The sequence below is a fragment of the Lacerta agilis genome, chromosome 9, assembly GCF_009819535.1.
Source record: "Lacerta agilis isolate rLacAgi1 chromosome 9, rLacAgi1.pri, whole genome shotgun sequence".
NCBI classification, from domain to species: Eukaryota; Metazoa; Chordata; class Lepidosauria; order Squamata; family Lacertidae; genus Lacerta; species Lacerta agilis.
In genome coordinates this window covers 47,278,067-47,304,496 of record NC_046320.1, presented here as the reverse complement: position 1 = coordinate 47,304,496, position 26,430 = coordinate 47,278,067, and the positions used below count along the sequence as shown (strand labels likewise).

The 26,430-nt window shown below is 40.9% G+C and overlaps 1 protein-coding gene across 2 annotated transcripts; it reads left to right on the top strand.

Moving 5' to 3' along the window:
• The first annotated feature begins 1,001 nt into the window (after positions 1 to 1,001).
• Positions 1,002 to 25,557, top strand: MYOZ2 (myozenin 2). 2 transcript variants are annotated; one of them, XM_033160593.1, is made up of 6 exons: positions 1,002 to 1,172; positions 1,726 to 1,827; positions 10,444 to 10,613; positions 15,037 to 15,166; positions 17,954 to 18,137; positions 25,137 to 25,557. In XM_033160593.1, exons 2-6 carry the CDS (start codon positions 1,752 to 1,754, stop codon positions 25,369 to 25,371), a joined length of 795 nt encoding a protein of 264 aa, XP_033016484.1. In that variant the 5' UTR covers positions 1,002 to 1,172; positions 1,726 to 1,751; the 3' UTR covers positions 25,372 to 25,557. The 2 variants fall into 2 exon arrangements, with proteins under 2 accessions (XP_033016484.1, XP_033016485.1); XM_033160594.1 differs by lacking the exons at positions 1,002 to 1,172; positions 1,726 to 1,827 and adding an exon at positions 1,835 to 1,854.
• Positions 25,558 to 26,430: the final 873 nt, after the last annotated feature.

Here is a 26,430-nt window from a genome sequence, read left to right as displayed (position 1 = left end):
AGGGCAACATTTTTTTATTTGTTACAGGAAGTCTATGCAAGGGCAACCTTTCTTTAAAAAAAAAACAGCTTTGTCTAAGAGTAGTTTGGGGATAAACAGAACAGTTAAGAAACAAATAAGTATGTGTACATCAAGAAAATAAGAAGTGCTTGCTGGATCAGGCCAGGGGCACCCATCTAGGCCAGCATCTCATTCTCACTGTGGCCAACCAGATGCCTATGAGAAGCTGGCATGGGGTGTGTGTGTGTGTGTGTGTGTGTGTGACATTCATGTGATGTTGCTGATCAAATTCAACACCTGCGTGATAACGGTACAGCTTGCTTGGGATATCTGAGAAACTACTTCCCATTTCATTCCACTATGAGATGCCAAGTATGGAGTATGATGTCTTATCAAGCAACAATAGCTACAAACAGCAAGCATAACCACTTTAACATGGTAAAACTAGAGTTCCTTTAGCCTGAGCATGGAGGAAAGGACAGAAGCAATGTGTAAAATGGAAATTTAGGACTGTCATTTCCAGCAATCTGCATTAAAAATCATGCGACTGTGATATAGGACTTTATCTTCACCCCCCACACAAAGTGAAAATGTTTTTTTCAGTGCAGACAACTCTGCAGAATCTTAAGTGCAGTCTTTGTTCAACACTAACTTTAGCTATTAGGCAGTATAGAAGCATGGTTTTAGCTTTCAGCAAAGGATTAGTCCGTTCCAGTCCCATCAAATATAGTCTTTGCCATCCATATATTTAATTGAGCGTATTATAAAAATATCTTTCTTCTAAATTATAATGTGGAGATTATCATTCTCAAAAGTGATGATGGGAGAAGCTGTACAACTATGAAGAAGTGTTCTATCAAAATATTTCAACAAGCTGTGGAAGAGATACACACACTGTTGTGGTGCGTGCGGCAGAATCCTTTCTGTTCTCTTCTTTCGCCAGGAAGATATGAGTGGCTGGAGTGTTTGCTTCTATAAATAGTTACTTTATGTCAGTTAGATGCCAATCTTTTTGGAGAGGGTCAGTCCCCAGTTTGTCTTGGTACAAGGCATCATGCAGACCCAAGAACAAGCATAGAAATCACTCGGGACCGGATAGGTCATCCCCATTCATCACAAACTCCATAAACTTCACCCAAAGCATCTGGATCACTGTTCTCCTGAACAATAAGGTAAGTGTATTGTTTCCTGAAATAATCTGACTTTGGTTGTCCTATGAGCTGGCCACTTCTAAATTTACGAACAGTAAATGGACAGCATACAATTTCTTGCACTTGTTTTGCAATGCTTATTTCTCTAGATGGTTGCTGAATGAAATGTGCTAGCTCAAAGATTTGACAATTTCATCAACTTTTGGAGGGTTTGTAAAGATGTGGTGTTTCAGAGGCTGCAGGTAGGAATATAACACCGAAGTCATTCATGGATGGGTATATAACTATATATACAAAATGGAAGCTGAAGGAGGCTTGCCCATCCTTGTGAAGACAAGCAGGCACACAAAGAGGTAAGAAGGCCCATGTCACTGTGTCACATAGTTCGCTTTGTGCATTCAAGAAACAGTTGACCCATTGGGGCTACATATGTAGTGTTAGCACAACATGCATCCTTTCCTCTGTGTGCAAGAAACAGTTCCTGATAGCTCAAGTTAAAAACGCAGAATATTAATTCAACTCCTGAGGCCGTTACTGAATAGCATCAAAATGTGACTTTCCCTTCTCCTTCTAGTAAGAAAATCGCACCAGACTATTAAGATGCTCTCACATTCTGACATGGTCAAAGAGAGGAGGCAGCAGGCATCCGCCATCATGAAAGAAATCCAGAGAAATGGTATAGCGTTAAATCCCTGTTATGACTGTATGTCCCGTGTCACTCTCTAACCTTCTTTTTAATCTTATAGCATTAACTTTCTTACAGCTTTGCCTCTGGGTGTGCTGCCATAAATAATCTCATGGGGCTATCATGCTGCCTATGGTAACTAATCCTTTTGTAGTTGCCTCTTTTCATTTGAAAGCTATTTTCAGATGAACAACTGTTGTGGAGGAATGAAGTAATCTAACAGCTGATGTACATTCTGCCTGGGATTGACTTTCGGAATATTATTTGGGGAGGGGGGGTTAATATGTCTGGATTCCCTATTACAGAACTATTCACGCAGGGAAGATGTTCCTCTCCTCAGTTTTAGAGCTGTCTTTTGTATTTTCAGAAATTGCAAAAAAAAACAAAAACAAAACAAAACCCACAAGGATATTTGCAATATACGCTGTGTTTCAATTTCCGCCTCCACCCACTCAAAGCTGTCTGTAGTCTTATCCAACCATTCAAGGCGCAGTTCCCAACTAATCTCTGTTAAGAAATGTTTTGCAATAGGTTTTTTGCCATCTTTGGAGGAGAATTCTGACAGGCTTGTTTGATTGATCCACATTTCCACAAGAAGCAATAGGAAATATGGCTTACTATTGAGATGACCAAACCAGTGGAGATAAGCAGCCTTCATCTGAAGACTGCTACTGAGGGTAGGCCCCCAGATCACATCTCCCTCTTCTCTTCACCCACCCCAAATGCTGAATCTCACATCTAAACACCCAAACATTCTTCAGCTAGTTTATGCACACATATTCACTCACATCCAAAACCAGGCTGTTCTTATCTAGTGGCTAGATAAGATTTTCCTCTGCCTCTTCCAGAAATGTCACTTGTCTGTCATTTTATTGGATGGGTTTGCTGTCTGGTGTTTCTATTAGAAACCAGGGCATATACCACCCATAGCTCTATGGCTCCCAGTTTTGCTAGTACACCCTGATTATGATGATGATGGTGATGAAATGTCGCTATTAGTTTTTTGGAGTAAGATGATGTGTGCTCGTAAACTTTTATAATCACATACAAGTTTATGTCAGCTAAATGTGAAAAAGTGTTTCCTGAAATGGTCAAGAATGCTACATTTTGAAGTTAATATTACAAAAATCTGCTTGGCTAGGCATTCCCCCACTGGCTTGTTTGTGATATCATAAGCCCTGTGAGAGAGCAGGGGAAAATCCACTGACCTGCCTTTTCAGGAGACTCAGCCAAGGCCTGTTCTATCTCAAGGGCCGGTCCGTTTCAGATTGTTCCTTCCCTCATACCAGTGTAAGCTGGCAGGGAGATGGATTTTTGCAAAAGTTTTCCAAAGACTTCAAGTGTTCTGTGCTTAATTTATTTCCTGGTTTCATCGTATGCTAGGGCAATGCCATATTTCTGAATGTATTTTCATTCAGCCAGATAGGATATGCACAAGGGAAAGTGGTCACTTGAATAACATATGCTCAGATCCTGGCTTGCACTGTCTGTGGCCTGGAAACAGAACCTAAAACTAGTAATATACAATGGTCCTGTGAACAAAAAAGTTCCCTTTGAATTTGCAAACTGAAGGCAGATAGACACATACTTCAAGAGACTCCCATTGCATAATTATTCTCCCTCATACTAGGGCTGCCACCACTTTAACCTGGCATCCTATGGACAGTCGACCATTTCATGCATCCATGGATTAAAACAATTAGGCCATCAAGAGGTTTGCTGTGACCACAGCAAAGCATGTGCAGCGAGTTACACGGTGTTAATTATTTTAATTATTAAATACTAAACTGGAAAAGGGATCATAGTGCCTAAGAGTTATTACAGCCCCTTCTTTAGCTCAAATAGGAATTTTATTTTCAGAATGGATATGACAACACATCTAGTTTCTACAGGGTGGGGGGAAGTATCCTCTTTCATTCTCTCTCTTTTGAAGCGTTGTTGCTCTCTGGTGCTGCAAAACACATAGGTCCAAATTCAAGGCTTCCCTAGTGGAAGGAGTCATCAGTGAAAGGAAGCGATCCAAGCCATAATTTTGTAATGAAAGGCAGAACACATTGAAGTTTCTTCAGATCACATAATCATAGCATTGTAGGGTTGGAAGGGACTATGAGAGTCATCTAGTCCAAACCTCTGCAATGCAGGAACTTTTTTGCCCAGCGTGGGGGCCCAAACCCACAACTTTGAGATGCAGAGCTTCATGCTCTACTGCCTGAGCTATAATTCAACCATAAATAATACCCTAGTTCTGTCCCTTTGATGAGCAGATTTAATCATCATAATCATAATCATAGTGGTGGAATTTGGTTTTATTATTTAATAATGGGGAAAACATGATTTAAAAAAATAATAGGGAAAAGGACATCTTAAACATTTTTAATGTGAAACTTTTTTTTTTTAATAAAGTAATTTCACCAGTCAAATCACTCTGTCCAATGTGTTTCAGTAAATCCATGTGTTGTGTTTTGCAGCCAGATGTAAAATATTATAATAAGCACAGAAAGCCACATTTTCTGGTATCTGTTGACTGGCTTTTTCCTTTATTTTATATTATTTCCTTTATATTATATTATTTCCTTTATATCCACTAAATCATTTTGTTTCACATAGGAAGTGCTGTAATCTTTCCAGAGAAAGATAAATTCATCCCTTTTCTGGCAAAATCTGAATTTCCCACCATAAACTTCATCTTTCCCCCATCTTACAAATTTGTGTTCGTATATATTTTTTAATGTAGATAAACAACATCAACATAAAGGTAATGGGACCCCTGACCGTTCGGTCCAGTCACAGACAACTCTGGGGTTGTGGTGCTCATCTTGCTTTACTGGCCGAGGGAGCTGGTGTACAGCTTCCAGGTCATATGGCCAGCATGACTAAGCCGCTTCTGGCGAACCAGAGCAGCACATGGAAACACCGTGTACCTTCCCGCCAGAGCAGTACCTATTATCTACTTGCACTTTGGTGTGCTTTCGACATAGTGTGATGTTTATGACAGTGTAAACTACATTAGACCTGAAGCATTGCTTAATTAACTGTACAATTCTGTATAGGTCTACTCAGAACTTAGCTGTTTGAGTTCAATAGGACTTTCCTGGGAGTAGGGATGGGGAAGAAATTTGATGCAGTTTGCTTTTAAAGATGACTTCCTTAATTTACACTTTCCAAACAATATGGGAACTGGAACCTTCAAAATCTGCCCTTCTCTGAATTTTGTAATGCAATTCCCCAGCCAAGTGATGTGTAAAATAAAAATAAAAATGAATATACTAGGGTAAAGTGTGCATAAAAATGTGTACATTAGTAAAAAACAACAACATACAAAATGCATTACTGTATATAAATGCAAAATTTAAAAAAAACTAAGGAAATTGCATACAAAAATGGTATTTTAGAATAAATTCAAAATAAAATGCTGACAAATTTTCATTAGGACTAACATCCCTGCCCCCTCCCACTACCCACAAAATGTTGTGGAAATGTAGAGGGCTGAACTTTCTATTGGAAAAAATAGAAATGTAGAGAAACGAAAATGGACAAATCCACCCATTATTACCTGAGAGTAAGTCCCAGGTATGTGTGCCTAGAACTGCCACTTAAATCGAACAACTCCATTGATTCAACTGGGTCTGCTGCTCCATGGCTGACAGAAGTCAGTAGGAATCCTTCTATTTTGGGTTCTCATGTGAATTTCCTATATGAGATTGGCTTCCTGGTGTGTCCACCTTTTCTTCTCCTCATCCTCTTTGCACTTAGCTAACATCAGACAAGATCTATGCACAGCTTAATTGAAACAGACTGCAGAATTATGTTTTAATTGACAGAAGGCTCAAATAATCTTACACTTAACATTTCTGGGAAGCTGCCTAGACACACAATGTGGTTTAAATCCTCACTTGAAACATGAGATGACTAATGAAAGTTCTGGAGCAGAAAGGCCGAGAGAAGCATGTGTTTGAGGGATTAATCAAGTTCAAATATATACGTTCACTAGCAAGCGATGTACAAGAGGTCAGTCTGCACAAGCCAGCAAACCCTGTTTATTAAAACAAGAGAAGTTGTGCAGTACAATCTTAAACATGTTTATTCCAGGGTACACCCCACAAAGTTCAGTAGGGGCTTTAATCCCTAGTAAATGTGTTTAGCATTACTAAAGCAGTGAGTCGAGACCCTAAACCAAAATGCCATTTTAAAATCTGAAAGTATTTTTGTTTTTTTTTTTTTTTTTTATAAGAATTTATTGGCATTTTTCTATAACAACATATACCCCACACCCACACCTACAATAAACAAATGCAAAACAAATAAACAAATACAAACAATGTCAAGCTTTCTTATTGCATCTTTCTAGGAAAAAAAATTTCTAATTCCATATCTTGACTTTGACTTCCCCCTGCCTTTTCGCCTTCGAGTTTGTATCCTTAGTCTATTTATAACCATTTCTCCTACAAAAAAAACATTAACTACAATTGTATAATTACCTTCAATTATATCTTCAACAATTGCTAAAAATGCATCATCATAATAATACCTCACCATTTAATCTTCTAGATCCATAAACTTAATCCACTTAAATTCACTTTGCTTATACTCCACCTCATAAATCTTCTCAAATCATTCACATCTAATCTATCTCTTCTATCCTTAAGGTTGCTCTAGTAACATAAACACTTGAAATATCTCCTTTCATGTCCAATACGAAATATAACAAAAAATTGTTGACAGTATTCACCCTCCGATTTCAATTTACCATTTCAGGCTACTTAAAGTTTTACTTAATGCTTCACCCCACACCCCCTCTGTCCATTATTCTTCTCCTAATGGCATCAGCACTGAACTTCCATATCTCTTCCCTCTCCAAGCGTCCACAGATCCAGGCACAGTCCAAAACCTCTCCTTGCCGCGAGTTCAGAGGTGTCCATCTCATCATCTCTCAGCTTCTTCGGTTCTTTGTAACATTCCTTTTCTTCTTGTAAATACCTTAATTCTCTGTCCCTGGCCCCCGAGCTCACACCTCGGGGACTGGATATACGAAATCTTAACGTCGCCTTGGGGCTGCCACCCCCAAAAAGCGAATTTCTTCTCCGAAGTAGCTCATTCATTTCACTCCATCTTTGCATCCATCCTCTCAGCTCTTTGGCAAGGCTTTCTTCCAAAGTATCAAAAGTTTTGTAAGCCTCCTCTGTGGGCAATTGGTTCCATTTCAGACCCCCACACAAGACTTTGGCTTTTCTATAAAGCAGTTCCACCTTCAAGGCAGTGAGTCTCTGTTTGTCCGTTAGTCCAGAGTTCAGTGCCAGTTCAAGGACGAAACCCAGCATACTGGCAGAGGAGGAAGAAACGGGTGTCATATTTCTACTCCTCTCTTTGTTCGTCGCCATTTTCCTGAACTGGAGCGCAAATACCGCAACTTTAAAAGGAGATATTTTCCTCTAGTTAACTTCCCAAAAGAAAAGTTTGCCAGTCTCCTGTGTCAATTTTAAGTACATTGTAACCAGTTCTGTAGCAGCAATCAGTCAAATTGGTTAGATTCTTGAGCTCGAAGGGAGGGAGGGCAGGCTGCCATTCTCCTTCCCCCCGGATCGTTCCAAAAGCACGATTTCTGATCAATTTCTTTACTCACGACCACCGGGTTCTTTTAGCTCCATTCTTCACAGGTAGAACTTGGACGCTCACCGCGGGCTCTGTCGCCGCATTTGCATCCCGGTTGGGGCATGTCCCCGAAGCCCGGCTCCGTTTGCCCTTCACCCCCACTCCCCCTTTACAGGGGGGGCAAGGGAAGGGTTCAGAGCCTCCGCGGGCGCAGGGGAGCCCAGGGTGCGGGACGCTCTTCCCGCACCCCAACCGGAGCCGCGCGCTGCGGTAGCGCGGCTCCTAACCCCCGGGATGGACAAGGCGCTTCGGACCCGAAGCAGCCTTCGACCACCCGACGATGGCGTCGCCGCCGGAAGTCTAAATCTGAAAGTATTTTTGATTTGGGTTGGAAAATTGATTATGGTACAGGAAGAGAATATTATCCAGAAGTATACATATCTCTTATATGCACCATGGTTTAGCAGCTGGATTCTAATGTGCCAGTGTTTTATTTGCTGTAATCTTACGCTATGATGTTACAAAAAAAAACTTGGGGAATTTTGCTGTAGGATTTTATTCGTTAGTTATTTCGATGGTGTAAATGTAATTTCTTATACTTAAGGATAGCATAAGCACAAATTCTTAAAAGAAAAACAAATATGCAAATGACGGCTACCAGTTCTTTTGAAATCTCTTGTCCTCAACCCTTTGCACATCTACTTGGAAGTAAATCCTACTGAGTTCAGTGGGATATACTGACAAATAAATGCACATAGGATTGCAGCATTTTTTAAACAAATAAGATGGTTAAATTGAGTTTTCCAACTATAGTCAAGCTGTTTGAATGAATGCCTGGTTCTTATTCACAGAAATACTGCTTAGTGGCTTCAAATACCAACTCCAACTCAGAAAGTCAACGATCACTGTTGACATAACAAGTAAGAATATGCATTTTCCCAGTTCCATATGTCAGCTTATCACCCAGCTCATTGTCAGTGGCAAGTAAGAATTTTCTCCAGGTGGCCAGGCAGGGAAATTTCTTTGTATGAGAAATCGGTCGCTTGAGGATTGAGGGGGACTGTGGATATGCCACAAATGACTTGTGTTGGTATGTGTGGGCAGACAAGCTAGTAAAATGTTTTGTGAGCTACTGACTTCTCTGAACTTATTTCTAATTCTGTGACCAGCACTTTTAGCTCTGACAATACTGGTCACCAGTAAGGCAGTCAGGGTGGGTAAAGAGATTGACTCTGGTTCTGGTTTCACTTGCCTGAAAGCTGATCTGGGGATTAAATGAGGGGAGAACTGTGGGCACCACTTTAAGATCCTTGGAGAAAAAGGTGGGGTATAAAGGCAATAAATAAATAAACCAGTGCAAAAGTCACTCATTTGCACCCTGCATACTGAATGTAGTTAAATGTTGACCTTTAGCACTGTTAGGCAGCAGAGACAATCCAGTACCCTTCATTGTTGTTTCAGCACTCTTGAGATTTGCTCCCTACAAGTTTCATAACACCACATTAATTAACACAGCTTATTAACTTTCTTCATGCTACACAGGATGTCCTGCTGTTGTTTTTGAGGTCTGAACTTACCCAATTCAAAACACATTTTCTGAGTTTTTGTTCATCGCTATTTACATTTGAAAGAGGACTGCCAGACTAAAACCACACTTACTTTCTGGAAGATTCATTTTGAGTTTCTCCCACTTTCCTGTGGAAAATACCAACTGGCTGGCTGGCCAGGGAAAAACATTTGGGGATAATTCAAGATTCATCATACAAAATTTTAAAATAAAGAGGATTTGTCTGTGGAAAAATAGTATTTCCTCCTACAAAATAAAATGGCAGAGACCCTGGTCCCATAGTTTTATGTAGCTGGGAGATAAAAGAGCTTTTCTCCAATAGAGCTCTGATTGCATTCTTTGACTGGGAGGTGGGAAAACTCAGTCCATTTTCTAGATCTGGGGTCCCCAATATAGCACCAGTGGGTGCCCTCAGAGACACCCCTTGCAACCTGCCAAGGCCTCCTGGGCCTCCCCTAACGGTGTAGAAACTGGGTGTCCCAGTACAAGTATCCAGTCAAAGTTAAGTGCTTTGAGGAGTCATACATATCAGTGGACACAATTAATGTCAGCAGTGGACAGACATTCAGATAAACAAAAAAATCCACTGAGTGCTCCACATTGGCCACCCAAATGCCTCCAGAAAACCCACAAGTCAATCCAATCTAAATCTTTATTATGGTCATAGCATGAAGGCAATAACTCCCCACCCTAACTGTTGCTTTCTAGCAACTGGAACTCAGTGGGATCTATTATTCTATAATAAGAGCTGTTTGACAGTGTAACAGACTTCCATGAGAGGTGGTGGAGTCTCTTTCCTTGGTGGTTTTTAAGCAGAGGTTGGATTACCGCCTGTCATGTGTGATTTAGTTGAAATCCCTGCATTGCAGGGGGTTGGACTAGATGACCCTCAGGGTCCTTTCCAATGCTACAATTCTATTATCCTGCCTCTGAACATGGAGATTCTACATAGGATAACAGCCATTGACAAAGGCCCCATGAAGGTGTCCATTTGCCATCAGTGCACCATTGATAATACTTTTTCCAGAGACCACTGAGTGACTCAGTCCCTGCCATTTCCCCCTGATGGTTTGCATGTGGGGTTGTGCATCCTAACATCCCATGCATCCTAGCAACATGAATCTTTGGTTTCATCTAGACTACATATGTTGGTTTCATAAATTTATGAAGTGAGAGCTGCTGTATGGAAGTAACAGCCTTTTCCCTCCCAAATCCCCAGTGGGTCTTCTGTGGCAAGTGAAAACCCTTTGCACGTTCTCATGATGTCTAGGGGTTAAAAAGTCCGCTGGTAGTCTCTTGCTTAAGAGATCACACTCAGCTTTGCTTTGCCTCTGTTGAACCCTCCCACTGAAATCAACAGAATTTACTAGAGCTTAACTTTAGCTGAATCATACCAATTACTTGGAAGAATTTTTCTAAGAAATGTGTACTTAACGTATATTATTTTGCAGAATCATCTGGAATAGACCTTGGAAAAAAGGTCAGTATTCCCAGGGACATCATGTTGGAAGAGCTGTCATTGTTAAGTAACAGAGGAGCACGGCTATTCAAGATGCGCCAACGGAGATCTGACAAATACACGTATGAAAATCTTCACTTTTTATCCAGCAAGCCAAGAAATGTGAGTATTTTACACTCTATCACTTTTTTGTGCGTGTGTGGCCTGCACAATTAGTGACTCATCAAAGTGAATAAATCAGCAGCAAGAACAAGAATCTCAAGGGGCTTAAAAAGGTCGGTCTGCTGTTCATTCTGTTTAATAGCCAGAAGTACAATCCTGAATATTAGATGTAAAACAAGATACTACTGTCATATGCCACTGCAGACAAGGGATAAAGCAATCTGATTTCAGCATGGAAGGACAGGATATGAGGTAACAGAACAGTGAAGAGCCAAGAGACTCTAATAGCAAAGGGCAGAAGGAAGCATGGGTGTACCGGGGGGCAGGGGGGCAGCTGCCCCCCCCCAAACAAACAAAAAAATTAAATGATTACTGGCAGCCTAAAAGGGAAAAAAAGCTCTCCTCCTGAATAAAAGCTCAACGACTGGTCTTTCTCCCCCTCCCAAAATCTCAATAATAATTGAGCTCTTGCCCTCTTGCCGAGGCACAGTTGGCCACTGTGTGTGTGTTTGTGTGTTTTGCACCGGCTGTTTCCCCCTCCCTCATACCGACAAAGAGCTGGCGTGCCTATCAGAGACCGGATCCTAGCCTGCACCCTGCTTGGTCAAATGGGGATGCAGGCTGAGACTTGGGCAGTGTCAGGGGGCGAATCCGAGGGCTGGCCATGGTCTTAGCCTGGGTTATCATCCTTCCTCCTCTACCTGCTTTTTGTATCCACGCCACCTCGTGCTGGCAAGAGAGGAACAGTTTCTGAATTTGCCGGGATTCATCGTTGCAAGGGAGCTTGGGAAACTAAGTTCCCTTGCATGGTGAGTAGTTCCTTTGCGAGGACTGAGGATCCTGGGAAACTGAGTTTTTCAGCCATTTGGGGCTTTCTGTTGGGGGAGGGAGAGTTTTTCTGTTTTTTTAAGCTGTTTTTGTTTTTTGAAGCTGTTTTTGTTTTTGAACCTGAACAACCATGGCTTGCCGCCCCCCCCCCCTAGTTTTGATCCTGGGTACGCCCCTGGGAGGAAGTAGACCAAAATAAAAGGTGAGAACACTAAATCACAAAACAATAAACAAGCATATGCTGCCCTTGGTCCTTTGGGAAGAAGGCAGGGTAATAATAATAATAATATAATAATAATAATAATAAATAAAAGCAAGGGCAAGAGATAGGAATCATACAGATAGGAAGAAATAGCAATGGACATGTCAAAAATATGACAATTTTTTATTATTGTTGTTGAAAGGCTACCAAGAAAAGCCTCATACAAAAAAAATAGATTGCAGACAGGTCTCGCACCCAGTTTACAATCCAATAGGCAAAGTAAGGTTGTGAAAGGAAGGGGTATAATAGGAAAGGAACTGTAACTGAAATGAGATAATGAGCAAAAACCAGAGAAAACAACAAATATTCAGATGTGGTTTAAAACTGGAAAAAAAATGATGGAGATGTTCTGATATCAGGAGACAGGGCATTCCAGAGATAAGGAACAAAAAGAGGAAAAGGGTACAAATAAGAGATAAGATTTTGCGGTTGACAAGAAGCAAAGTACTACTAGGACATAAAGAATGAGAAGGAATACTGTAGAGCTATGCAATCAGAAAGATAAGAAGCCGGAGTATTGAGATATTTATAAACTACTAAAGGAAGATTAGATTGGGTCTTATAAGAAACTGGAAGAGCAGAAAGTAGAAGAGAAGAATGGGTAAACTTAGAGTACAAGACAAATTAAATGTGCTGTGGAACCTAAAATAGGAGGAAAGGAAAGTGACTGAAGATTATCACTTTTTCTTTCAATCGATAGTGTACGGACCCTGTTTAATACCCTTATACTGTCTAGATTTGAGCATTATAATGATCAAATCTAGACAGTATAAGGGTATTAAACAGGGTCCGTACACTATCGATTGAAAGAAAAAGTGAACTGACATGCCGGTTTATCTATCCAAAAGCCACAATTCCACAACACAACAGGTATTGCATTGTGGGGGAAAAAACCTTAGAAAATGGGACAAAAGTACAATCCCCATGTCTGAATGCACCCTTAGACTTAGGGGGCTACAGAGGCAATCTAAGAACTGGAAAGGACACCATACCAGGACCCGAGAAGATGGGCTCAATCTTTCGCTGTCAGTTGAAATTGAAGTGGTGTAGCTTACAGTTCTCGTTGCCAGATATATGGGAAATGATCATCACTCACAAGTGGCAAAGCACCAAGTTATTCAGGTCAGTTCAAACAAATGCCAGTAAAAACATCTCGGCATTCCACAGAGACAAAGGGGTTGGTTTGCTGCCTTTTTAAGGTGGAAGCTATTTTAGAAAACTAGCTTAACACTCTGTGCACAAACTGCTATACTTCCCCCCCCCCCCAGTCCTTATTGTTTTACCTCCAAAGCCTATATCTTAACTACCTGCACTAGTCTAGGGATTCTAAAGCTGGAATCCACAGTATACTTAAGCCACATCCATACCATACATTTAAAGCAGTACAAGCATTATGCCACTTCAGTCACCATGGCTTCCCCACAAAGAAATGGGAAGTGTAGTTTGCTAAGTGTAGTTTGCTAAGGATGCTGAGAGTTGTTACGATTTTTTTAATGGTTTCCTTTGCACTAGATGCATTGAAAGGGGTTGTACTAGGTGACCCTCTTCAGACTCCACATTTCTATGATGCTATGGTATAAATATTTTTATTTTAAATAAAAATAAGACGCTCCTGTTTCCCTCACAGAGCTACAGTTCCCATTGTGGTTTAACAATCAACCCTTCTTCTCAGGAAAGTCTGGGAACTGTAGCTCTGTGAAGTGGCCATCTAATAACTCTCAGAACCCTTCACAAACTACAGTTCCCAGATCCCTTTGAGGAAGCCATGACTGTTAAAGTGTTAAAGACAAAGGCTTTAAATGTATGGTGCAGGTGTTGCCCTGCTGTGTAACTAGGGAGTAAATTACATTAAAACTCTCTATTTTGAGTAAACATGGAAACAACAGCATTGTAAATCTTGTTATATGTCAAGGCTCCTATGGGTGGACAAAATCTGTTTGAATTTCTCAGTCAAGGACTCTTGTTTTAAAGCCTTGTTCATATTTCTCTCTCCCCCCCGCCCGCCCGCCATACCTACAGAAAATCATCCTCAAAGGCAGCCTATACTTACAAACCTTTTCATTTCAATGTCATGGCTAAAATAAGGTTCTGACTTTTTAGAGCGCTCTAATTCTATGTTAAAGAAACAATGATTAAGGCTTCGGATGCAGCCATGGAACTAATGACCCAGTAGAAAGAATGGATCACTCCAGCCTGTCATTAATCTTTGTGAAGTGGCCTGCACTAAGGTTATTATTATGATTACAAATTGAGGTGTCATTGCGGGAATTCTTTATGGATACTGCTTATGTATAAAGCAAGTCAAGCCAATAGTTAGGTGTCCAAGTGAGGTAAGCATGAACAAACACAAAGGAAAATAGTGTTCCTTAACAGATGGGGAATTTCAGCTGCGTGGGGAGGGAGGGGAAGCTGCCAATCAAGCCAACAGGCAAATTCCATCTTGGAGGGATATTTCCATCCGGCTCCTAAATATTACAACTTATCCCCAATTTGATGGAGGAAACCATCAGAGCCCTCTCAATTGCTGGAGCTATTAGACAGCTTTGTGTCTAGATGTTTTATTAAATTCAAAGCCTTCTTAGAGTACTCTCTGACATCACAAAGGTGTTGCAGGAAATGTGCTAATGCATCTCCCAACATATTTTTTCTTTTGCTAAGACAAACAAGGAAGGGCAATTTGGGTCAGGGCTGCTGCACTTGGGGCAGAAGGGCCATTCTAGAATGCTTTCCCCTCCAAAGTTAATAGCAACTTTGTGGGGGGGGGGGTGGGTGTATGAATCAGGGTCATGGTGTCAAGGGAGGAAGATTATAACCCCTTCCCCCCATTATGTACCTGGATCCAAACTGAATCAGGGCACTTGAAGTAGTGAGGTTTCTGGAATAAGGTCTGTTTGTTTGTTGGGGACAGTGAGTACATCATTTTAAAATTAGGGCGCCATCTGACAGCCTTTGCTTCAGGAAAAAGGATATTTTAAGAGATAACATGTTTCCCTAGAGCACGAGAGGCCTATCATTCCCAACTTGCCAGATACTTTCTATTCTAGCTTTAGAAAGCCAATTAATCTCTGTGGCATCTTCATCCTACAAGTCTAAAGCAAGAATAACACTTCAGCAGTTCATCGGGGTGATTGTGAGTAGTATGTGGTGCTCAGACAGCAGGATAGGAAGGCAAAAAAAAGCAGTCAGAAAAAAAGAAGATGCTTGAACAAAGCATTTAGTGTATCAGTTTGCCAGTTAGGAAATGCCAAGGAGCCAGGACACTGTTTCCAGCAGTCCTTTGGCGTCTCTGTTATGAAACTGATAGCTGTGCTATTTCTTATCATTCAAATGCAGCGCAGCGAGGTCATACAGTGCATTCAGCTGGATGCTACCAGCATGGAGGCAGGTCAAGAGCATGCGCCAACCACACCTCCTAATACCCCTGATCCACGGAATCCACCGAACCCCGAAACCCTTGCCCCAGGTAAGCTACTGTGTGGAACATCTCAGCCAGACAAACCTCTCGTTTTCCAGGCAAAGAACAAATAATCAAAATTCTTCCAAAGAGGAGACCTACTGTGTGGTATCTTTAGTGGAAGCATAGATGAGTCACTTATGACATCTGTGAGATGGCCATGCCCAAAAGGGACAAAAGTTACCTCATGATAACTCTGCCTTCACTGTTTTCCAACACATAAATCTGCCATTAAACTTGATGGAATATCAGCAGCACAATATGTGCTATGTGAATCAAGGTTGATTTTTTTTTTTTGGTCTTGGTCTCCCCAACCCTTTCACTCATAGTCCAGAGTACAAAATAAGTCATTTGTATGTGCAATTCTTTTCAGCCCTTTATTGTATGATTTTTAAATCACCTTGAAATTTACATGAAAAGCAATCATAAAATAATGGCACTAAAATAAAATAAATCATGTTCCATATTGCCATCGTAATAGCAGCAGTTACTGGTTGAGGTTAGAATAGTATTTACCTCTATACAAACTACCAGCACTTGTTATGGAAATACAAATAGTCTGGTACAAAAGTTCAACCCTGAAGCAAGAGGTTTGGTTTATTCTTCTGCATTTATTGTGCTAAAACCTGTGAAGGCCCCAATTCAGTGAGATTATATCTTTGAGCTACTACCTGTAGAATGTTGGCACAACGTTCTTCGACCTGGATCTACTAAACGTGTAACTTCTTTATTTGAAACCAATTGCAAATGAATAGATCTTATTAAAAAGGTCAGGGGAGGTCACACAAACAGAGTTATGTGCACCAAAGCCCTGCAAATCTAGCTGTCTGTTTTGGTTGTTGGGGGAAATCTTTCAGCAGATGCAGACTTGACCAATTATACAATATTTAGCGTGAAAGAATGTTTGAAAGAAAGCCCTTGTACAAGAGTAAATAGGAGGACAATTTGGCTCTCTGGTAGCAAGAACATTTTATACAGTAGCAAGGACACGTGTTTCCTTTATCTAGAGGCACTGAGCAACAAAGAAGTCTTTTCTTTGTCTGCCCTTTTCAAAACAAGAGCTGAGAAATTTATGGGGGCATAGTTTGTAAACTGATCGCAGCCTTTTTGTCACTTGTGCGACTGACGCGTAATGGATTCAGCACCATATTTATGTATAGATTTACTTAATTAATGCTGGAATCCTACACAAACCTCCCTGAAAGTAAACTCTGTTGTGCACAATGAAACTTACATCTAAGTAAGCACTCATAAGAATCTGCTGTTATGATGTGTACAATGTGTACCAATTACATGCCCTCTTGGAAGCTTAATGTCAACTGGCCCAACACATGCTTAAATAGCTGGAAGCTACATGTCATCATAAACGTTTTGAAAATTTCATCGGCTCATGTTGAAATGGGCTTTCCCCTCTCTTATAGATGCATGCATGACTTGCAAGGAAGGCAGGTTTTCTGAATGCTGTTTTAGGGCACATAATGATGTGTGGATAAACAGGAGTCAGTGCATATTCTTTTTTTTTTAAAAAAAAATGTTGTCTTGGCTTCCCTCCCTAGTTGTCTTTACTCATAGAATCTTAGAGCTGGAAGGGACCAAAGGGTCATCTAGTCCAACCCACCCCCCACCCCCCACTATGCAGGAATACTGCACACTTACGGTATTTTCTTCTGAATCCCACAATGATTTCCTCTCTCTCTCCATTTCTTCCCCTATGCTTCAGGCAGGCTGCCTGTCTTTTAAATTTTATTTTTCAAATATCTTCCAAGTTGATATGATTATACATTTGTTTGGCACCTTATTATTATTTTAAAACCCTCAATAAGTTGCTTTAAAAAAAAACTTTTAAAACTGTTCTGGGGTGAAGAGCCAGTGGCTTCATGACATCACAGGAGCCAGCCAATAAACTTTGTGCATAGTTGGTTTCTGCTGGAAACTAGCCAAACCTGCTTCTCCTGATCTGGATCTTACAGGGCAGATTTTACATCTGAACATGTGATCTGAATGCAGTTCCACAACAGTTTGGCCACACTAGTTACATGTGTCTGTATATACCCTTATTTATTTGCTTATGTAAATATCTATAAGCCACGTTTCCCTAACAAGTCCACCCAAAGTGGAGAACAAAATACAACCATAAAAATACAAACATATTATGATAAAAACTTGTTAAATTACAGAAGCTACACCAGCCAACAATACAATAAAATATAATCCAGTCTTTTCCAGAGCGCAGCAATAAAACAACAGCATGGCCCATAAAAGACATCAATTAAACACCATTTGAAACAGGTGGGCTTTTTAAAGCCTTTAAAAAAACTTAAACTGATTACTTGATGTGTTTTGTAGTTTGCTTTGCCCCTGTGTGCTACAAAGTGAGATCATTGCAGGTGAATCTCAGGTTTTACAGTGTATTTTGAATATGTGTTAAATATGCCAGTGTTATTAAAAAAAAATGTTTGAGCACATGAGACAAGAGTTTTTCACTCACAGTCTTCTACCTTTCTCTCCATCACCCAAGATATATTGTCTAATACTGCCACAGCTGAAATTCTATTAAATCCTCAGACTTTTCTTGCCAGAGTTAATCCATTCTTTACAACAGAATTTAGAAGACAGCATTGAGGATTGTGGCTGAAACCACAATCTTAATTGGATGATTTAAGTGACAATTAATGTAGAATGTCTTATGCGGTGCCTAGGGGACATGGTGAGAATGAGCTGGAATGTTTGTTGCATGAGACAGTTGGGAGGTTGCTACTGCAAAATCCAAACACGTGTATAATTTTCCTCTCGAAGGATATTCTGGACCACTGAAGACAATTCCTCCTGAGAGGTTCAACACTACATCTGTGCCAAAGTACTATCAATCACCTTGGATTGAAGCCATCAGCAACGACCCAGAGCTGTTGGAGGCCTTATACCCTAAACTGTTTAAGCCTGAAGCGAAGCCAGAGCTGCCTGACTTTAAGAGCTTTAACAGGTAATTTTGACCAATAAATAAATAAACGCCAAGTTTTATAAGAGATGGATTTGTGTGGAAACTGCAGCTTGGAGCCTAAGACAAAAGAATGGAAGAAAGTTTGCGGAAAGAAAGTTTCTCTCCCCCCTTGCACTGCACCCCATCACACATAGTTCAAGGGAGGGGGGCCCTAAGCCTCCAGAGAAGCTTCGGGGAGAACTGAAAACTTTTCTTCTGTATATTTAATTCCATTAATTTATCAAGCCCCTCGCCCTTTGATCCAGGATTGCACTAAATTCAGGAACTAACATATATGTGTACACCACCAGCCTTAGAGAATGAACAGAACAGACTGCATCATTCTGAGATTCCCCTACACTAGAGGTGCCACAACCACCATTTTGTCTGCCATGAGGCCAATGAGTAAGACCGGTTAAGATCTTGGCACCGGTTAAGATTTTATAGGCATTCTATCCTCCCTCTATCTCTTGGTTTATAAATATGTAAATTGTGGTTTAGGAGTTAGGATCTAATCCCACAAAGTTCTGAGGCAGGTGCAATTGCCACACATGTTCCTCTCTGTCCCTTAGGGAATCTGAGAGCTCACAACGTCACTAGATAATCTTTAGTCAACAGGAAGCTGAATTTCTGTGCTTGTTTATACCTTTTAAAAAAAAACCACCACATTTTCAGACCCTTTAAAACCAGCAAAAAGCTGGTGAAACTTTGTGAAAATAAAATCTAGGTACAGTATTGCATACAAAGAGCTGAGTGTGCTAACGGCAAGAGATAAACAGAGAAAGAAAATGTTTACGTTTCAAATGGTGTCCTTTGGCTTTTAGCAGAAGCTCTAGACATGTTGACATTGACTGGAAGTATTTTGGGAACATTTTACAAAACACCCAGGCTGTGGCGCATGCTTATTCAAACTTGATACAGTAATTTCATTTATTGAAACAGTGCGTGTGGTGTGTGTTCCCCCCATTAATGAATAGCTTGCATTTAATTCCAAGTGACTAACAACACAAAAAAATCCTTTCAGAAAGCCAAAAGTAGCAGTCCATTGCTACAGAAAACAGGAAGCAGGCACTGCATGCCTTTAGCAGCTGGTCAAGACTAGTATTTCCATTCTGCAGAATCAAAGGAAGTAAATGTCTCAACGTAAGGAGTGAGGTGGCTGGCAACTGGAGCCCTACCACACTGTAACTGGCATAGAGATAACCACAAACTGGTCCCCCATTATCAACAGGGAGCCTCCGATTCTTCCTGCAGCTGCCACCAACTTCTCTCATATATGCCAAGATCCACCCTCATTCATGGGCAGCATAAAGTTGGGTAGCTGTTTCTTGCCACCTTGGAGCCACTTATTCCAGCTCAGTAGGATGAGGAAGGGGGACAGGAGGATGCCATATATGGCAAAACCTGGTACTGGCTGTTCTTCCCGAGGATATGGTTTCTTCATAAAATGATGCAACAGATGCTGATGAAAGTGATCTCATAATTGCATAAGCTATAAATCAAGACAAAGGCCCCATTCAGATGTAACAAAATGATACGGCTTGTTGTTGTTGCAAGTCCAGGCTGCGGGGTGAACCTTGAGCTCACGTGCCTCCCTTCCCCACCCAAACAAAGAAGGGCAGTGGGGAGCAAGCCAGCCTGAGGCTTACCCTGACATACTCTCACAAGAACAAACCATGGTTCGCTACATCTGAGTGTCCTGTGACACTTATAGGCAAAGGGCACAGTACAGCTAATGTTGAACATGCCTATCTATCTCCCATAGGTCTAAGCTGGAGTGAAAAGTGTGTAACTCGACTGTGTTGTGCTGACCACAGGTGGCCTCATTCACACGAAGCCACTAAGATTTACGTTGGCCTGAATATAAGCCACAAATTCCCACAAATTCTGACCATGAAAAGTTAAAGTGTGGCTTATATTCATGACCTTACAGTATGCAGGGCAAACAGCGACAGGAGCGCGGCAAAATAGCGCCCACCCCGTCAAAGAAATAAGCAGCTATCCTATTTTTAAGAGACATCTGAAGGCAGCCCTGTTTAGGGATGTTTTTAATATCTAACGCTGTATTGTTTTAACATTCGTTTGGGAGCTGCCCAGAGTGGTTGGGGAAGCCCAGCCAGATGGGCGGGGTACAAATAATAAATTATTATTATTATTATTATTATTATTATTATATTATAGTAGGACAGTCCCCTGTCCTCTCCCCAAGGCCGGAAGGAAGAGAGCGAGGAAGGGGAACGGCCGCCAGCAACACAGCATGACTCCCCCCCCCCAGCATGCAGCTAGGAGCAGCAAGGAATGAAGCGGCTTATATTCGGGTCTACCCCCCCCCTCCAATTTTAAAGCTGTGGCTCATATTCAGTTGCGGCTTATATTCAGGGCAATATGGTAATAAGCCTAGTTGTTCTCAAGACCCCCAACTCCTCTGATACTATTTTACTGATAACCTGAGTCTTTCTGTGCAAGAGCCTACTTTGAAATCATGGAAGTGGTGGGAGTAAAGAAGGCCAACAAGGCACTCAGATCAAATTGGGGGCAGGGAGGGGAACACACCAAACATACAGTTAAGACAACCCAGCTGGAATTGTGGGAAACTGAAAGCAATGATTGGGGTGGGGTGAGAACAGGGCAAGTATTTTAAACAAAAACAAAAACCCACCACTCCTTGCATATATTTCTTTCTTGCATTTCTACATGGCTGCATATAAGAGTCCAACAACCAAATGCCTATTTTTAGGCTCTATACACTCTAGTCATTATAAGTAATTGATTTGATTACTGTTTCGGGGGAAATGCAAAAAATGACATCACCTTCAAGAGACCCCAGTGATGTAATAGTGACACCACTCTTTCAGTGAGTCAGGCCCTTCTGCGGGCGTTGTGTCACTGCAGGAAGAAATATTTCCAGGAATTGTAATTCTGGGTTTTTCACATCAGACACAGACTCATTCCTGATCATCGAACTGTGAAGGCCAACTCCCATTTCTGAACCTGTTAAAAAAAAAAGAATGAAAAGGCTTTACACCAGGGAAGCAATGTGTGTTTCTAATCAGCTGCTATTATTGACTTTAATAGAATGGGCTCTGATAAAAAGAATGAATACAGCTGCAACATCCCCTCAGTTATCAGGCACTACCATATTGGTGTAGTGTTCACATCCGGCTGTGACAATTCATAACAAACCTGGAATGGATTCAGAAGACAGCTAAAAGGATCCAAGAGACCTAGGAGGAAATTTTATTTTATTACTTCATTTATTTATTTTTGGGGGAAAACATGAGTCACAGTCTCTGCCACAATAGGACCCAAACCAATGCACAGCACCTCAAACAACAAAAGCCATAAAAGGCAGAATAAAACACACTAAAACTATAAAGCAGTCAAAACACACAAAGCAGTTGCTGAAATAAGGTCAAGATGATCTAAACCCGATAAGCAGCATCAGCAGAAAAAAGTAAATAAACTACAGGATGTAATCCTAAATGTTTGTTTAGAAATGTCTTACTGAATTCAATGTGACTTCCACTTAGGTGGGTATAGGATTGCAGACCAAGCAACTCAAAGGCCTGGAAACAACTTCCAAAACAAAACAAGAAGTGAGAAGATTATTTACTTGGCAGCAAAAAAAATAAAACTTCAAGTGGATATTTGTGGGACAAGTGTTCCAGCATATGGACACCGAATTTGTGTGAACCCATAGTAAGGCCCCATCCTCTCTGAGAGAGAAACAAGATGTTACATTAATGATGAGAATACAATTAGTACACACCTTTGTTACATCAGCAGTAATTTTGGCAGAGCTTGATCACCTCAGAACTGTGCGGAATGTGGAGGGCAAGTTCAATGCTCTCTGTGCTATGATTCTGACAACAGTTACTTTTCTGATATTTGTATATGAAGGGAAGCCCCCACTGGTGCCAGTGGGACCTTCCTTTGAAATCCAAATAGCAGCATCAGAGACGAGGTGTTGAGACTGCGGCAGGGAAAGAAAAGGGTTAAACTCTTCATCTCCATGGACTGAAGGCTGCCCACCTTTCTTCAATGCTGCTATTTACATAACAGCAAAAATACTTGTTAATGACATTCACACAACTAATAGATGCCTAGTTTGGCCCAGACAGAGGGAACATTCATCATGTTGGCTATTATTATTATTATTATTATTATTATTATTATTATTATTATTACTACTACTACTACTACTACTACTACCCTGCCTTTTCCCTAACAGGAAGAAACCTGTCACTTAAGGCACCTCAAAACTATCTTGACTCTTGTTTTTAATTATGCAAGAATTGGGGAGGAAATTTCCTCCACCTTTATTATAATTTTTTCCAAGAAGGAAAACTATCCAAAAGAAGAAGCCTTGGTGAGAAGTGAGGCACCACAGAATGCCTGGATGTAACAAGAAGCAGGCTTGACCGGTTATGCCTCCCTCCCTTGTCAGTGAAGCAAAGTTCCCCTCCTGAAATGGATTGTTTTCAAAGCACTAGAAGGAATCCAGTCCATCTGCATGTTGTTCTGTGTTACTGCACTGAATGCAGCAGCCCAACTCCTCAAGCTGCAAAGCCATCTCCTGCAGGTTGCCGTGTACTACATATGCACCGCAAGCTTTTAAGCCACTGATTCCACAATAGTAATTTATCCAAATCAGCATCCTTTTCTTCTGCTGTATCACAGTGTAAATTTGCTTTTCCTACACTGATGGCTTGGTAGCCATTTTTTTTTTGCAAGAAATGCTAGACACTGTTGTTGACCATAGCAAGACGGGGAGTGATGGGGGGGGGGAGGAGCAGAAATAAGGTACAAGAAATATAGTGGTGTTGAGGAAGCGCTGTAGCTCAGTGGCAGAGCATGTGCTTTGCATGTAAAAGGTTCCAGGTTCAACCTCTAGCATCTCTAGGCTATCTGAAATCTTGGAGACGTGCTGCAAGTCATTGTAGACCATGGGTCAGCAAGGTTTACCTCGCCTGAGCTGGTTCAGCGGTTCACTCCAGCTGAGATCCCTCCATGGGCTTAATTGCGTGCGCGCGCACACACACACACGATTTCCAGCGTCTACGTAGACGCAATTTCCGGGGCCACGGAAGCGAGTCCCTGCGCTGTGCTGTGCCAGTTTAGCGCAGCACGCAGGGACTCACTGAGCAGGTGGCTCAGTTTGGGGGTGGCTCGTGGGCCAGTTAAACGACCTCCGTGGGCCGCTTGTGGCCCAGGGCCTTAGGTTGCTGACCCCTGTTGTAGACATTGCTGAGCTAAATGGATCAATGATCTAATCCAGTATCAGCCAGCTTCCCGTGTTTCTATTAGAAGAAGAAAAAAGTTAAAATGGATACCACCTCCTTCAAATTTTTTCAGTTCACAAAGACCAACGCTGGGGCTCTCTGAGCTAGATTTGAAACATCTGAACTGAACTGCATTACATGAAACACACAACAATGGTTGTGTTCTAACCTACAATTATATGTGATTTATCATTCCTGCTTGTTGTGTAACTGCATTGCATATGTATGGTCACCTGCTTTCGCGAGTCACAAAACTGGGAAATGAACCTAAGCTCAGGCTAATTTTTTGCTGTGTAAAAGACCTGCACTTCTCTATTACAATCAACAAGCTTCATTATGCTGGATTTTGATTGTATACAATGAGTCAGATTCAAATTACATGTTTTGCTTTCATAAAATGTAGGGCATTACAACTCCTTGACATCATCCAAATGATTGCTTCAGAAGATTTACTCTTGAACTTTAATTAATTACTCTGCTCTTCTTTATGTTGATCCCTATCCAGAAAACATGTATTCTTAACATTTGATCTGGTTGTAGCACATTATTTTTAAAGAAGGTATACTTCTTTTAACATAGAAAGCTATTTCCTGACCTTTCAGAAATCTGCCTGTAATATCCAAGACTGAAGGTTATGAGGAACCAGACAGCTCATGTGTATATTTGGCAATGTCATTAGGAAACAATGACAAATAGAACTTACTTATGAAGCAGTCTTAGAATGAGTCAAAGCATTGCTCCATCTACACTAGGACTGTCTTCTCTGACCATTTCTGATAAGAGATTAGTTGCACACACCTTTGCCACAACGAGTTTCAACTATTAACTTCTCTAAAACAATTCAGCCGAATTGTTCAAGGTTTTTCTGTAAGGTATCATGCTTATTTCCATTCAAATCATCATTATTAGAGAGAATGGAATAGTAAATCCCTTACAGCTACAGTTCTTGCAGTGGTTTATTGTCTGATACGCACTGAACTCCTGCTGCCTTCTCTCACTGAAGTGGTTTGTTCCAATGTTGCTAGACTTGATGAGAGATGTGCATCACCTTGGTCAGCTCACACTCCTTCTACCAAAGTTCCACCCTAGCTGTAAAATGGGAATGCTACTGCCCTACTTCAAAAGGTTGCCATGAGGATTAGTGAGATAATGGCTACCTACCTACTAAAAAGTACTACAGAGGAAACCAGTAACAAGTGCTTCAAAAGAAAACCCATATGAATGTTTTGAAATAACCCCTTTTAATTGTAGGTTCAAAGCAGAGTGAGTACAGTGGTACCTTGGGTTAAGAACTTAATTCGTTCTGGAGGCCCGTTCTTAACCTGAAACCATTCTTAACCTGAGGTAACACTTTAGCTAATGGGGCCTCCCGCTGCCGCCGTGCCATTTCTGTTCTCAACCTGAAGTAAAGTTCTTAACCGAGCAGTGGTGGAGCTTCATGTTCCGGCACGGGGAGTGGAGAGCAGGCGGGGGCAGGGCTGGCGTGCATCCTGGGGGCAGGGTGTGCCGTCTGCAGCATGGGTGGGGGGCAGCCACAATGGCACTGTGCTAGAATCGCACTGCCGGGGGCGGCGCGCTCCCCCCGCACTCCTCTTCCTCTGCCAGTGAACCCAAGGTACTATTTCTGGGTTAGTGGAGTCTGTAACCTGAAGCGTCTGTAACCCGAGGTACCACTGTATATGTTTTGATTCACCTTTCCTTTACTCTTGTCCCCGTCCAGAGTTGCCACTCCTTTTGGTGGTTTTGAGAGAGCATCGAAACTGGTTAAGTTCAAAGTACCAGATTTCAACTTCCTCCTGCTAAATGATCCACGATTTATGGTCCTTGCCAATCCTCTTTCTACCAGGCGGTCTTTCAACAGGACTCCTAAAGGATGGACCTCTGAGAATATTCCCATAATGATAACTATACACCCTACAGAGGTAAATGGCGTTCCAGAAACGGATGATCTGTAAAGAAAGAATGGAGCACTCCACTCACATCAGAATCAGTCTGGTGATATTCTGATCTTTCAACATGTGCTACATCATTTTCTTATGCAGCTAAAATGTAATACCATCTGACGCTGTTAACAGTTTCTGAAGTTAAGTTTGTTCTACTAACACAAATAAAATAACTTGGCCATTATCTTTGAAAAACTAGTTTTGCCTCTCTCTGTTTTATTTCTCTAGCTCCTCTTTGCTCTTTCTGTTTATTAAAATAATATCTGTTTGATTTTACTTTGTTGCATTTTCCTATTAAAAGGGGAAGTGATATAAATTATACTTTCACGTTACTAGTTTATTTGTCAATTCTGTTTTGGGCAGACTTGCTTACAGAGATAGTGGCAGAACTGTGAAAGAAAAATATTTGGCTATTGATTCTATGAAGGAAATGTGAAGTCTTGTGCCATTTCTGCTTCCTCTGTGAAAATCAGTTTATTACTGAGTGTTATTCCGAACAAGGTGTGTCTAATAAACAGGAATAAAACACAATATGTGTAAATAAAACCAAATAGAAGATTAAATGCTTGAGAAACTCTCCCAGTGTAAACGCATATGTATATGTTTGTTTTACCGATACATTCAGCAATTTGACAGCATAGGATTAGCATAAAATGTTGCTGTGAATAATATAAGAATGGACTGAAATTTTACCAAAAAAGCACTGGATCATGTTTAAAGTAAAACAAGGGAATATATAACAAAGAACAATGCTAATTCCTTATTCAGAAAGTAATATATTTTGCATGAATGAATAGTTAATTGAATATTTTTAAATGTATATTAGAGACAATAAAACCTTTGCATGTTGTTTCCAAAACAGTGTAAAGTTGCATTTTAATATAAGTTTAATTTTATTAAGCCAATTGTGAATGTTTGCAGCTTTAAGCTTTTTGTGCACATAAGATCAATTTTGAAAGTGCACTTTTAAACAAAATTTGCCATCAGCCTTCAGGTTGATGCTCATTATACTTTTGCAGATGCTTGCAGACGCCGAGGTCCCATGTGTCAGGAAAGACGTCATTTGCGTCA